The 14610-nt window shown below is 51.1% G+C and overlaps 1 protein-coding gene across 1 annotated transcript in view; it reads left to right on the forward strand.

Moving 5' to 3' along the window:
• Nucleotides 1-288: 288 nt before the first annotated feature.
• Nucleotides 289-14610, forward strand: part of TBX4 (T-box transcription factor 4) — a 31940-nt gene continuing 17618 nt past the window's right edge. Inside the window, exons 1-4 of the mRNA XM_040082471.2 lie at nucleotides 289-355; nucleotides 1720-1878; nucleotides 2630-2724; nucleotides 14139-14258. Coding sequence (XP_039938405.1) covers nucleotides 1723-1878; nucleotides 2630-2724; nucleotides 14139-14258 — 371 coding nt within the window. The 5' untranslated portion in view covers nucleotides 289-355; nucleotides 1720-1722. The remainder of the gene's footprint in view (nucleotides 356-1719; nucleotides 1879-2629; nucleotides 2725-14138; nucleotides 14259-14610) is intronic.

The raw sequence follows: 14610 nt of genomic DNA on the forward strand, positions 1-14610 counted from the left end.
CGCGGGGCCGGGCCGGGTCGGGCGGGCCGGGCCGGGCGGAGCGGGCCAGAGTCGGTGTAAAGGGATGTGATTGACAGCGGCAACGTCAGCAACAGGAGGGGAAGGAAAAGGGGGGGGGGGGGGAGACAAAGAGGGAGGGAGTCGAAAGGCCCCAAACTGGATCTTTATGGAACATTTTCCGCCGAGATCAAGGGAAAGTGAATCCGCGCAGCGGGGGATGCTCCGCACGCCGCTGCCATCGGGGGCCGCGGAGCCGCTCCCGGCCTGAGCGCCCCGCGGATGCTCTTCATGCTGCAGCCGCCCCCAGGCCAAGCCCGGAGCCCCCCGCTGCGCCTCCTGCCCCTCGGCCGGCCGTGTGAGTCCCCCGGGTGCGGGGGGAAGGACGGGGAGGGAGCGGGGGGGGGGGGTCCAAGGGTGCGGGGCTCCCTGCAGCCCGCCGAGCCCCGGCCTGGGGCGGGACACCGCCGCCAGCCTGCCCCGCTGCTCCCTGCTGCTCCCCGCCAACCAACCTGCTCCGTGCCGGGAGCACCGGTCCCAGTCCGGGGCTGCAGCCTCGCCCTCGGGCTTCGCCGCGGACACCTCCCACCTGTGCCCTCCCGGTCACCCGGCTCCGCTCTGCGGTTGGACGCCGGGAAACATCCGCGTCTCGGCCAGGCTGGGGTCGTTCCGACACGCCGAGCCGGGCGGAGGGGCCGGTGGAGATTTGGGGGCATTGAGTGCCCTACCGTGCTCCCCGCTCCGTGCTCCCTGCCGCGGGGACTGCGGCCGGTCACTGCGGTATGTGTGTCCGGTCGCACACAGCCGGGCTGCCCGGCTCCTCGGCTGGAGCTCTCCCTGGAATTCTGGTGCGAATGGAGCTGGGAGTCCCAGCGCCGTTCTCACCGGAGCTCTGCTGGAGCTGCAGTTTGGGGTGCCAGTCCCGCTCTCACCGGAGCTCTGCTGGAGCTGGAATTCGGGGTCCCAGCCCCTCTGTTCCCCTGCACAGCCGCTGTCCCAGGAGCGGCTCGGCCTTGGCGGCTCGGGGCAGGGACCGGGAGCCAGGAGCATTCCCTCGCGGGCCGGAGGTCCGCGGCCAGCTCCGGTTTCGGTCCCCGGGACCGGCACCCCTCAGCCTGCTCGGAGCTGCTCCCCCTCCGGCCGCCGCTGCCCGTCCGTCTGTCTGTCCGTCCGTCCGTCAGGCGGGGCGGGCGGCCGCGTCCCTCCGCGCTGTAAAAGTCGGCGTTGATGCGCGGCAGCCCCGGCGGAGCTGTCAGGCCTTATCTTTATTGGCTTTTCCCAGTCTCCGTCCAAGTTTAAGAGGGGCCCTTTTATCTCGGAGCCCAGCACTCCCCCTGTTTACACCGTCCGGCTCCGCCGCAGCTCTTCGTCGCGGAGCCCCCGCAGCCCCGACGGGACGGGGCAGAGAGACCGACCGGGCCGGGCTGCCCTCCCCGACGGGTACCGGAGGGGAGAAAGAACCGGGGCAGGGGGGCTGCGGCCACATCAGACGTGAGCTGCCCTCAGTCGGGAGCGCAGCCACGCGTGGGCGGCTCTCCCGCGTGGGCCGGGGCACAGCGGCTTCCCCCGGGGCCCGCGCTGTCACATCCCGGTGTCGCCGCTCCGGGAACCACCACGGGCCGGGCCGGGAGGGCCTGACCTCGCAGGTGGCCGTGCCCTGCGCCGGACGAGGGGCAGGGGTTGGATGTGGCGAGCTAACGTTGCCCCTCTCTCTCCCCCAAGGAAATGCTCCAGGAGAAAAGCCTGTCTGAAACCGAGGAAGGGTTTCCAACAGCCCCCGCGCCCGGCCATGCGGACACCTCCGCCGGCTCCCCCGTCCTCGGCGTAGCCGGGGGGAGCAGCACGCCGCTGAGCAGCCCGCAGCTCCCCGACCCCGAGCAGGTACCGCTCCGTCCGGCCCCGCGTCCTGCACCGCTGCCCTCACCCCCGCCGCCAGCCCGGCCCGCCAACGGCACTGGGAGGGATTGCGAGGAAAGCTCATTTTTCTTCACTTTCCTTTGCTTTTATTTTTTTATTCTTATAATTTTATTTTCCTTGTCCACCGTCGGTGCGCAGGTCGGTAAAGGGCGGATCGGAGCACCGAAAGCCGCGGCCGGGGCTGCGGCCCGGCGGGGAGTTCACCGGGGGTTTTCCATCCCTCCATAAAACGCGGCTTCTGTGCCTTCGCTCCGCGCACGGCCGCGCCTCCGCGATGTCCCCGGCGTCCCGTGGAACGCGCAAAGCGCGGCCCTGAACGCGAATCCGTTGTCCCCGCGGCTGCTCCTGGCCCCGGTTTTTGGGAGGGTTAGGGAGAGTCTACCCCAACAGACTTTTTTTTTCCCCCCTAGGAAAAAGAAAAAAAAAAAAAAAATTAAAGAAAAAAATTCCATTTAGCCGCAGTGTCCTGCCTGGTTGTGAAAGTCTGCAATTAAAACCGGCCTCTGTTTGTTTCTCATATTTTTGGCAAAGGGCAACGGAATTTTTGAGACTCCATCCTCCTTCGGCACAGGCTGGTTGGTGGCTTCGCCCAGAGCCTCGGCTGCAGCGCGGGCCCTGAGTGTCCCCAACCCCATGGCCCTTCCCAGCCCTTCTCGCAGGTTTTCTCCATCATTTCTTGCTCTTCTCATTTATCTTATTTTTTTTTCTTTTACAGACAATAGAAAATATCAAAGTCTATCTCCATGAGAAGGAGCTATGGAAGAAATTTCATGAAGCTGGCACGGAAATGATAATAACCAAAGCAGGCAGGTTAGTGAAAATTCCCTGCAAACATGTATTGCTTCTGATCTCTGTGAAATGTCCTGTTTGCCAAGACTGGGTTCTGCAGATCTGCCACAGTCAGTGGCATTTAAAAAATATTCTTGTGATTGCAGATTTTAGTAAGGTCATTTTTTCAGTGTAAACTGTACATGTGTTTGAGTGTGTGGCAGTTGGAATGTAGACGCAAGAAAATGTTGTGGAGTCGTTTGGAACATTTAGTCCCGATTCTCTCTGGTAATGATTTTTTAAATTTATTTTTTAATTAGGAAATGAGCATATTTGTGGTTTTATTTTTTTTCCCCACAAAGCACACCCCCTTCCCTTTTCTGTGCTGTGCACTAAGACCTGTGCTGGGATACTCTGCACCAAAGTTTTAGCAGTACGGGGGTTCTTTTAATCTCAAAACTGAAAGAGAAACGGGTTCCACTTCTGGGTTAAAAAAAAAAAAAAATCAGTTTTCCCTTGGAAACAAATAATTATTTTTACCAAATCAGAGCCCTCTCAGTGTGCACACCCAGGGGGGGAGACCCTCACAGAGGCTTCAGGCACCCAGAGAACTCGAGTCTCCTGTCCTGCCCACGCTGCTCTGCTGGGAGATGGCAGAATTAATGTCAGAAAACTGAGAATCAGAATTAAACCTCAGACCATAGGCGGCTGGGGAATCGGATGATTCCCAAGAAAATTAACCGGGTGTCACTGTGGGCACCAAAGTATCTGCCCTCGGCTTCTGCGGCAGCGGGCTCACCTCAGGAAAGGAAGATGGAGAATTAGCATTTCATTCCAGCACGGCTGAGCGGTTCTGCCGTGCCCTGCGATTGCGTGTTCTACACCGTGCTGGCGAGCCGTGCAGCAGACACTCAATTAACGGGGAGAAAACCGAGGGAAAAAAAAATCTATTCAGTTTTTATTTCTCTGTGGTCTCGGATCCTTTGTGCAGAGCAGTTTGTGTGTGTGTGATTTTTCTCCCTGTTTGCTGCTCTCACTGTGAGACCCAGAACGCAACCCTCGGCACTGGATTTTTGGGATTGATGAGCGCTTTCCCTCTGCTTTCCTCGGTCCCGGCAGTGCTGCTCTGTGGGGGGAAGTTGGACTCTAATAAGATATTCCCATTATTCCCCCTGGAGAGGGGATGAATCTCCCAGGAATCTTCCATTAATTTGCTTTGTGTCTGTTTATGGAGTGACGGTGCAGGTAATTCTGTCCTTTTCACACCTTATTTTGGTGTATAAAATCTCAGGGCTTGTTCTGCAGCGTGTGCTGGTGGGAAGAGCCGGGTTCCTTTGGACAGGTCTGTTCCCTAAGTCAGCTCAGATGAGGGGATCAAGATCTCCGATATTTCACCCTTAATTTATAGTATCTGAGTGTGTCTGTGCGGAGATGTGTAATATCTGTACCAAATTCTAGACCCTAAGCATCTCAAACGTGCATGTTATCTCTCTGTAAGTCTTAACGTGGCTTGTTTAAACAGCTCCATATGGACAGGGCTCAGTCCCACATTCCTTGTCCGGTGGAGCTGGCAGTGCACCTTTCAGGAGGTGGGACGGGGGGCAGACCACAAGATGTACAAAAATTAGAGTTTTTTTTTAAGTTACCCGAGCCAAATTCTCCATTTGCAAAATTCAGTGCAGCGCCATCGAGCTAAAAGAATTTTAATTTTTTTTTTTAATAAACAGTTTAGAATTTTAAAAAATAACGACAGAAGTGGCTGAAGTCCTGATGAATAACACAAAACAAAAGAACCTTTTTTTTTTTTTTTTTTCCTTTTGGTTGGTTTTTTTTTTGTTTTTTTGCAGGGGGTTGGGCTGCAAATGGTGTCAAAATACAGGACGAGGGGTTTTATCGGTGTTTTTAGCAGCGAGGCGCAGCCCTGGGACCTGGCTCGGTCCCCCCGGCCCGGGCTGGGCTCTGCCGCAGCACCGACAGCGAAAACACGCACAATAATTAGCATGAGAAGGGCCAAAAAATCGAACTGCGTAAAACCCCGTGGTGCCTGGAGTCTCGGTTCCACGCGTGGCCGTGCTGAGGGCAGGGCAGCCCACGAGCTGCAGCCCGCTGCCAATCCCCGTGCAAAGGACAAAATGAAAATTATTACTTCATGCAGATTTTATTTTACCCGAGCTATTTAAATAGAGAGTCGCAGTAATGAACCTCCTCTTGAGCCAATTAAAAAAAAAAAAACCAACAACAAAACAACGATGGTTAATGGAGATTTGTGCGCACTTGCATCTAACATTGGGGGGGTGTGGAAGGAGGGAAAGCGGCTAATTGCAGGCACTAATCAGGACTCTAATCCCCCTCCCAGCAGGCACAGAGATGCCCCTGAACGCCGCTGGTTGAAATCACTTAAGTGTAGGTCTGTCTGACCTCGAGGGGCACAAACGAAAAGAAATGGAAGCCCGATTTTTTAAATTTCAAACAACAACAACAACAAAAGTGGCTTTAATGACAAGTTCACTCAATGGAGAGGAAATGTAAAGCTCAGCGGAAGCGTTAATTCCATGGCAATGGTGTAAAATAGCTTTTTTGTATAAACAAGGCAAATATTGATAACTTAGTCGGGGGGGAAAGGGGGAGTCATTTGTTTCGTTCTTTGTAGAGCTCCACAGAGCGAGCCAACTATAAATTATCGAGAATTTAGGGCTGAGAATTACTTTAGGGGATTATTACTCCCTCTTAGGACTGATCTGTAGGAGATATTAGGAGAGCACAGCAAGCTCAGCATTGAAGTAGAAATCATGTTGTTGCCAAGAAAGTTTGATTTATAAAGTGGAAACATCTTTAAAATGCACTTGCTATCTTTTTAATGTCCGACTGCTTCATTGTGGGAGGGGGAAAAAAAGCGATTATTTTATATTAAGAGGATCATCAAAAGATAAAAAGTTTATGTTAGCGAAGTTCTCTGAACTTTGGAGAAGAGCGCTCGGATCCGTCCGAGCGCCGGTGGCAGCGCCCGTGGGATGGGCGCCGGCTCCATCACTCAGAGCCTTCCTCTCCTTCCTCCTCCTTGAGGTTTGCTCTAATTACGGATTTCTCCTCCGGACAATTATCCGGTGATGGTTTTTAAAAGGCTGAATATCTGCAGTGCAGAGACCGCGCGTCTCCGGCGCTGCCCGGAGCGCTGGGTGCCCACGGCTGCCCGAACCGGGGGGGAGCCAGAGGAAGAGCGGCTGCGGGTGATCCCTCCGGGCGCTGCCCAGCCCGGGGCCGTTCTGCAGGGCAGGATTTTCGGGAGGCAGAGGGAATCCCGTTGTTGGAGCAGCCGCTCTCCGCGGAGCCCCGGCGGGGCGGCTGCGCCCGGTTCCCATGCCTGCTCCCGGCACGGCTGGGGCGCTTTCCAGGGATAGGGGGAATGAATCCAGCGCTCACAGCCAGCTGAGAGTGCCTGGTTTTGGAAAGAATTGCTCACAAACCCTCTCGTGTGTGTGTGTGTGTGTAAAAACAAACAAAAACCCCTCCAAACCAACCAAAAAATCCCCCGCCCTCCAAAAAAAACCCACTTAACCAAAAATACCCTAAAAACCTCCACCACTGAAATGTTCCAGTCGGTGAGATCCTATCAAATCAAATTAATCCAATCAATCTGTATGCTAATGGTGCATTGGAGATGCAGATGCAGCTGCACATCTGGATTCCCCCCTTCTGGCTGCCCTGCTGTGGGAGCATCGCTCTGTTGTAGCAGGGTGCACACCTTTCCTGTGGGATTTTAGGAATTCCAGACTTGTGAAATTGTTCGAGAGGTGGGGAAAGCAGCAAGCAAATGAGGGGCTTCATTATAAATCACTTTTTCTGATTTCATCCTCTCGCTTTTATGTGCTATTATTTAACTGAACAATTGTAGAATTTTTTTTTTTTTTTGGGTAGCTCGTGGCAAACCATTCGTTGTGAAATCTCATCTTTCAGACTTTATTTCTGCTGGAAGTTAATCTTTGCTTCCACAGCTTTCCTGGCTCAGAATTTCTTCTTTCTATTTGATTATTTATTTAGCTGTTCCCTAGGTTTGTTTTTTTTCCGAGGTGCCGGTCTTTGCAGCATTGCAATTTCTATCCAGGTATTGCCAAGGACAAACAATTTGATAAAGCTTTTGTTCCATCAGTAAGAAATGCCAGTTCACAGGATGTCTGGTCACATTTTGTGAACAGTTCCTGAAGAGAAAACTATGTGTCATTTCTCTGTGGTAGCAGAACTGTCCCTGAGATGTAACAGGAGGCTCAATTCCCTGAATTTGAGTTTTGGCTGGAGTTCAGACTGTGCACAGGTACAAAGCCAGCTTTGGTCTCTATGGTAGCAGGTTTTAAGAGGCATATATAGGAAAATGCTGCAGAGGAAAAAAATGGAGTCAATAAAGCATCCTGCATGTGTGGAAAAGACGCAAATCCCCTTTAGATGTTCGAGTTTCATTTTAAAAGTGGCTTATTTCAGTTCAGGGAAAAAAAAATCTGTTCCCAATCAACTTTAGTAAACCAAAATAAAACTATTTTTTTAGGACATCAAGGTTTGAAGAAGTATAAATGCTTTGGCTAAGCTGGTGCAGCTTTCCTGTGTGAATAACCCTTTAAAAGTTAAATTTTCCATGGCTCTGTAGGGCATATGGATGCCCAGTTCTCATTACAATTAAAGGGAAATATTTGTCCAGAATCTTTTGAGGCAGTTACAAGAATTTCTGCTGATGGTTTTTGATCCAAAAGCGAACCTTAATATCCGAGATCAACGAAGGAATGTGAGTCGTCAATTTAAAACATAGAAATAAAATAGATATTTGAGGAATGTTTGATCTGCTTGCTCCTAAATTTGGGGTCCTGGAATTATCCTGCTCAGGCAAACTCCTGCTTTTATAGAAAAAGCAGGAGTGAACTCCAATGGCTCTTGGCTGTGCTGCTAAAGTCGTCTACAGCTTTGGCAAGGGAGACAGAGCTTGTGCACGCCGAGGAGGGCAGGGATGGGAGTTTGGTTCCTAACACACTTCTCTCTTCAAGCAGCCATCCCTGCTTTTTAAAGACATGGGATGCTCGCAGCTGAGGGTGTTCCCACAGCTTTCCCCGTGTGTCCTTGTGCTGGTGCCGTGGCAGGGTGAGGGCAGGCTTTGGTCAACCCCAGATCAGCTGGGGAAGGTCCCAGCCACTGCTGGGGCTCTGCTGCTGCCTCAGAGGCTCCTGGGCACCGGGGCTGTGGCTCCAGCAGTGCCAAGGCTGCCTCGGCTCCTCCCTCAGCCCACTGCCGAGGGAGCCGGGCTGGGGAGGGAGCAAACCTGCCTTGGAGTGCTGTTGGTGACCACACTCTTGCCTTTGTGCTGTGCTGCTGGTGCTGCTGGTGCTGCTGGCATCACCTCTCCCGTCCTCCTGCACGCCGGGACCTTCTGTGCTCAACTTCAGCTGCAGCAAAGTGAAAGCCCCGAGGGGCAGCCCATGGCCAGGAGCCTGCCCGTGCCTCGAGTCACCATGGGGCAGAGAAAGGAAATGTTTCTGGGCCATGAAAGCAGCCATCCAGCTAACCAAGTTCTCGAGTATGTGAGAAACAATGTTTTATTTAAAAATTAGATGTGCTAGCCAGAAGGAAAAAATACAACCTCGCCATTCCAAAATATAAAAATCCCTTAACTGTCTGACCTTCTCATCACTAGGTCATGGTCCTGCCACCAGATAAATCTCTCCTATCTGCCCATAGACTGAGAGTTCAATGTTGCTTGTGTTAGTGACAGTGAATTTGGGGCTGAAAAATGAACTACTGATGAGAACTCCTGTTGAACCTGTATTGTTTGTTATTCTGAGGCAAGGATCTGGCATGGGCTAATCCAGCACTTCAAAGTTAACTGCTCTTACTTTGTATACAGAGCGTCATAACGGAGTGGCGTGGGTGATAAGAGAAATAAGGGACTGAGGGTTAGGATACACTGGGAAAATGGGACCCTGTTGAAAAACTCTTTGATCTCTTTAAAGTATTTTCTGAAAGCAAGAATCTATCAAAAAGGAAATGCCATTTAAAAGGCTAAAAGAAACAGCTGACATCCCCAAATTTGTTTTAATCTGCCCCGGAGAATATTATTTTTAAAGATGCGTTAAGTCAGTGGAAGAAATACTTGTCAAAAGAAGGGAAATCGGAAAAAAATGGGGAAAGGTCATCACAATGGAGACATAGTTCTTGAAGCCTCTGCACACCATCCTTTTCCCCTCTAACAATGAAGACAGGGAGAAGCATCCTCAAGCAGCCATGGCCAGTTCTCAAGAGGAATTTGGGGCCACATTAGTCGTTGTCAGGGATGCAGGTGTGTCAGCTGCCCTGTTGTTCTGGAGCCATCGCTGGAGGCACCTCAGCAAGCGCAGCAGGTTCTCAGGAGGTGTTTGCCCAGCCGTGACACGGCTTGTTGGCCAAGATGTTGAGTGAGCAGTTGTTTTCTGATCCTTTCACACCCAGCACCTTCCCAGGCAGTACAGCTTCTGAAAATCCCCTCACTGCTTTACTTGACCGTCCCAAAAGCAAGGATTGTAAAATCTCTGTCTGCCTTTGGAAATCTTTGTCTTATTGCCTTAAAAATTGGAATTTCAGCTGCTGAGCTGCTGAAGTCCTTGGGGATGTTTTGACCCCCTTGAAAGGACAGAAGGAAGCTCTCAGTAGTATCTGAAGGACCATCCACACCTCAGGGATGTGCAGTGAGCACCAATCCACGTAAATCCGTGGGCTTCAGAGAGCACAGACAGCCTTTGGTGAGGGCATGCCTTGAGTTGCTCAGGTGTTGGTTGTTCCAGGCAGTTTCTCCATGGAAATACTGTTTGAATTCCCTGCTCAGAGACATCCCTTCCCAGCTAATGCATCCATAGGGATGTCAGGAATGGCGTTGGCATCTAAGTGAAGGTCAGATTAAATCCTGGTGAGCAGGAGGGTGGTGAGGGTTTGTTGCTGATGTGGCACAGCACAGTCGCTGCTCAGATGAGTATTGAGCTCCTCAATCAGCTCTGATTCTCTCAATTTTTCTGAATAGCTGAAAAAAATAATATTTTGCTGGACATGGGAGCTTCGCAGCCCCCCATCTCTCTAGGATCAACCAGACCTGCTCATCCGGGGATTAAAACACGTGAGGTGCCCACAGAGAGGCCAAGCCTGGAGAGCCTGAAAGGCTGGGAACTGCTGCCCCAAAGGAAAGCAAAGCTTTCCTCTTATCGCTCACTTCCAAATCCAACCAGCCAATTACACATCAATTAAACTTTGTTTGAACATAATAGAAGCTTTGGCTCCATGTCAGCAACTGCTCCACAGTTAAGGGGATTGGGTAGTAATAGTATAAATAAATAAACAAGAGATGCTTATTCTAACAGTTCATTTTAAAACAATTTGTGAATATCACATAGAGATAAAATGTGCCTAGCATAAACTTAGCTAAGCAGTGACTGCTTCATTATCAGAACAAATAATTCACTAGCACATCATCTTTGAAGCTTGGGAGGCCAGTGGAATTGTGCTGCTTGTTTATTTTCCTGGCTTTTACTGGTTTTTGCTACATTTCATCTGCAGGGAAGGGTTTAGCTGGGGCTATGGCAGTGTGGTGCCAGGCTCTGGTGGTGCCAACCCTGCTCCCACTGCCCAGGGTCCCCAGAGCCAGGCTCAGCCCCTCTGCCCTCCCCGGTGGGATTTTAATGCCCTATGGGGTGTCCTGCTCACTCAGGAGGCACCGTAGCCTTTCCCCCGTGGTCGCTTTCTTTGAGGGTGCCTTTCTTTTGTGAACATAAAAACTGACAGAGGGGCAGTGAGAGCTGCTGCCATGGCACAGCAGCACTTTTTCCCTGCCAGTGCAGGGGTGGGACAGGAATATGCCTGCAGAGAGCTTTGAGGGGCACACGAGACCCTCAGGATAGGGCTGAGGAGCCTGGATGGTCCCTTCTGCTCTGGCTGGAGCGGGAGGGAGAAATGGGTTTGAACGTGCCGGAAACTGGAGTCCTGTCAATTTTGGTGTTTTACAGAAGGGGCTGTTGGGTTTGGTGCTTGGCTGCTTGTGCTGAGTCCCTCACATCCCACGGGTGCTCCCAGGGCTGGTGGCTGCTCCCTGGGTGGGCAGGGGAGCTGTGGGGCTGCTGGTGGGCCCTTCTGCCTCCACCTAAGGTGTGCTGCTGGGTTGGACACACACCTGCTGTGGCTTTCAAAAAAGAGGAGTACAAACTGGGAGGAAATTGGTCCGGTGCTGGACATCCTCACCTCAGGGATGGTGGTGTCATTGGCACATTCAGGGCATTTGCTGGAGCCCGTGGACACTGTGCCCAAATAGGTTTTGGGTCTGAACAAATGATGACGAGGCCAGGAATTGCTGCAGTTGATCTCCTGAGTGTTGGTGGCTCGAACTTCGGCGGGGAGTTGGGCGTTGCTGTGCTGCACTTGTGCCCGTCACTGAACCTCTCCGAGCTGCCCCGTTCGCCGAGGCAGGGCTGCAGCTGCCCTTGGCACTGGAGGTGCCCTGAGGATCAGATGTCACCTGCTTGCACACGCTCCCCAGAAAGCCCCAAATTCCCAGTTCTTGTCCCCAGTTTCAGCGCAGCAATGCTCTCCCCCCGTTTGGAGCCGTGTGGGAAGGAGGGCGGACAAAGCAGAGATCTGCCCGGGTCTTGCTTCAGACCTCCCACCAAAGCCAGCCTGAGCTTTCCCAGAGCTTGGCAAGACGTTGGCAAGTTTTATTGCAGCACTGGGTGATTCTTGTGCCTGTGCTGGTCCCCGAGCAATGGATGATGAAGCAACCTATTGTCCAGGAGCTGGCGGAGCAGAGCATCCCCGGCGGAGCCGCCCATCCTCCCAGAGCTCCTGCCTGCTTGTGCAGAGCTTCTGCTGAGCTGCAGCTCCTCGTGCCTCTGAGTAGCTCCATTGACCTGTAGTAAATTCGGGAAGCAGGCAGGTTCTTGGCCTCTTCCCAGGCCTGACAGGGAGCTCTATAGAGCCACTGTAGGCACGGCCTCGCTCCCGGGCAGGGCTGGTGCAGCTCCACCGTGCTGTTCTGCTCCCTTCTTTCAAATGGGACATTTAATAAGGGCCAGGACATGATATTAGGTGCTGTCTCTTGCTTTTTTTTTTTTTTTTCCTTTTTAATTCAGTCTCTCTGACTGCATTTCCTTGGCCTCAGTTCTCGGGTTTGTCATGCCTTCCCACCAGAAATGCACAACCCATGTTTGTATCGTATTGCAAAGAGATATTTACTAAATGAGCCTCTGCCAAGGGGTTGAGAAATATGTTTTCATTAAGAAAATTAAACTGACAAGTCCCTGGACAGCACATTAGTCGCATATTTTTTCTTTAGGGCCAAAATGCAGCAGCTAATAATAATGATGAAATGTCCATGCACAGCCAAATTACTAAAATCTACCCTGTGTTTTCCTGGAAAAGAATGCGGAGAGTTGGCAAACTTGGTTGTAGCTGGGTCTGTGGACTGCTGAGTACAATGCTACCACCGCGAGATAGTGAGTGGTTTGCAAGTTAAGCAACACCTTCAATCAGATGTGAGTCCCCATTTGTTATCCTTAAAGAATTTCAGCTGTATATATTATAGTAGTACTTTGGCTCTTTGTATTTATTTTAGGGGGCTATACTAAAGAACATTATAAACTCAGGCATGTCCATGCTATATGAACTCCATATGCTGAAGCTTAATTTTAAATGCCATTAAAAAAGCACTTAACATTTACAATATATCAGTTCAGCTACTTTAGCAGCTTGGATGTTCTACAGTAAATGAAATGATTGAGGGAAAAAGAAATTCAGAAGCTCAATGTTATAAAAATCCCCAGTGCAGGTATGACAAACTGTCAAATTGTGTCCGTCTCATTTCTGGGTTTTAATAATTTTCTCCAATTTTTTTTTTCGGTTGTTTCGTTTTTAAATGCCATTTTAAGGCCTAATTAAAAAAAAAAAAATCTTGGCATTCAGATTGGATTCCTTACACAATTTTTTTCAATGTGTGAATTGGGCTGTGTATTCACAAATTGAAATGTCCTACTGTATTTACCCAGGTGCTTACCTGTAGGAGGACAAGGTTAAGAGGAGTGCAGAGTTTATGAACGAAAATCAAAGAGGGACGTTGGTAAACCACCCCTTTTTAGTCCGGGCTAATTACATGGTAAACATCTGGAATTTATGCAGGGCGGTTAAAAGAGTCAATTGAAACGATTTTGAACAGGGCCCATTTTGTTGCCTTCTCCCCACGCAGCGACAAAATGGTGCTGCAGACCTGGACCAGCTCAGGAAAAGAGGGATAAAGTGGGGGGACGAAGTGGCCCTGATGTCTGATGGAGAAATGACATCAGGATTTGGGCCCATCTTAATTCACGTAATTAGGACGAGTCCAGGATGTGGCAATTCTCATCCTCCATCCCCGCGTGCCGACGGGAGGGAGAACTTTGTGTCCTGGCTGGAGGGCTGTGGTGAGCCAGTTTGCTCTATTGACTTGAGTGTTTTTACTGGATGAGGAGGAGGTGGGGAAGATGGAGCCAAGAAAATAGTTACTCTGAGGATGTGGAGTGCCTAATCCTACAAATCCTGGCTGCTGACGCGGCCTCGAGGGATTGGGAAGCCCATGGCGGTGTCAGGATCCATTAGGGCCCTCTCCTTTGCATTGCAGGGCTGGACTGTGATGGAATCTGCTGTTTGCACAGCCACATCGCTTTATAAAAAGGTGGTTTTTAATATCACAAGGAATCTTTGGGTCTGTAAGACATGGAAATGTTCTCTGGTGATGCACTGGTTTATGGGGTGCTCCAGTTTGGTGTTGGTTGCTGAAGCCAGAGGGACAGGCACATTTTGGTGGGAGACTCTGCCAGGCCCCAGCAAGGTTTAATGGGTGTGCTGTGAGTTTGGGAAATCCGGGAAGGCCAGAGGAGCCTGTCTGCACCACCGCGGGGTTTAACCCTTTGTCTCCCCCAGGGCTTGCTGATGCTCAGTTCTCAGTTTGTTGGAGGGAACACAGGGCTAGTGGTGGGATCTGGTGGATATTGGGATCGTGTGAATGACAAAGCCTGTGCTTGGTTTACTCTGAAATGTAGACAGGTCTCCTGACTTGTCAAACACTTCCACAGCAGCAAGAAATCTGCGTTTTTGATGCTGCCATTAGCTGGGTAGAGCCTCCTGTAGAAGTGAGGACTCCTTGTCCAAGCCTCCCACAAACAGGGATGTGCTGACCCCTCTGTCTCTCTCTGCACCCTCCTTTCCTGGCACTGTCCCATTGCCCCACTCCCTATACCCTTATCAAAATTTGCGCCCAGTTTTGCACTGGCACACACTCAGGAAAGAGAGAGTTTAATTCAGCTATGACCAAGGACCAATATTGTCCTTGCATGAATCCCTCTGGTGGTGGATCTGCTTTTTGGGCTGCTGCTCCAAGTTTCCATCGGTTCCAGCGCTTCCATCCCTGACTAACGTGGTGACCCTGTGCTTTCCAGGAGGATGTTTCCCAGCTACAAGGTCAAAGTGACTGGAATGAACCCCAAGACCAAGTACATTTTGTTGATCGACATCGTCCCGGCCGACGACCACCGGTACAAATTCTGTGACAACAAATGGTAAGACAGCGCTGCTGTTTGCCTGGTTTTCCGTAAGAAAATTGCAATTGCATCAACCATTTGTTGTGCAAGCTTTGAAACCGACAGAAACACCTTCCACAGGAGGGACGCCAACATCCCGGAGCTCTCCTTGGTGGAGCAGGGATGGGCACAAGAGCCAGGGCTGGAAGTTTAAACCAGACAAATATAAAACGAAATATTATTAACGGGCTGGGTGGTTAACTTCTGGAGAGGAGTGCTGCTGGGGGTGGTGACTTGTCCACCCCCAAAGTGTTCTAGGCTGGGGAGGTTTCTTGGAGAAGATGCCTTAGGCCAAGCACAGGTTATCTGGCAGAGGAGGGTGAAGCCACAG

Source organism: Hirundo rustica, chromosome 19 (assembly GCF_015227805.2).
Source record: "Hirundo rustica isolate bHirRus1 chromosome 19, bHirRus1.pri.v3, whole genome shotgun sequence".
Taxonomy (NCBI): Eukaryota; Metazoa; Chordata; class Aves; order Passeriformes; family Hirundinidae; genus Hirundo; species Hirundo rustica.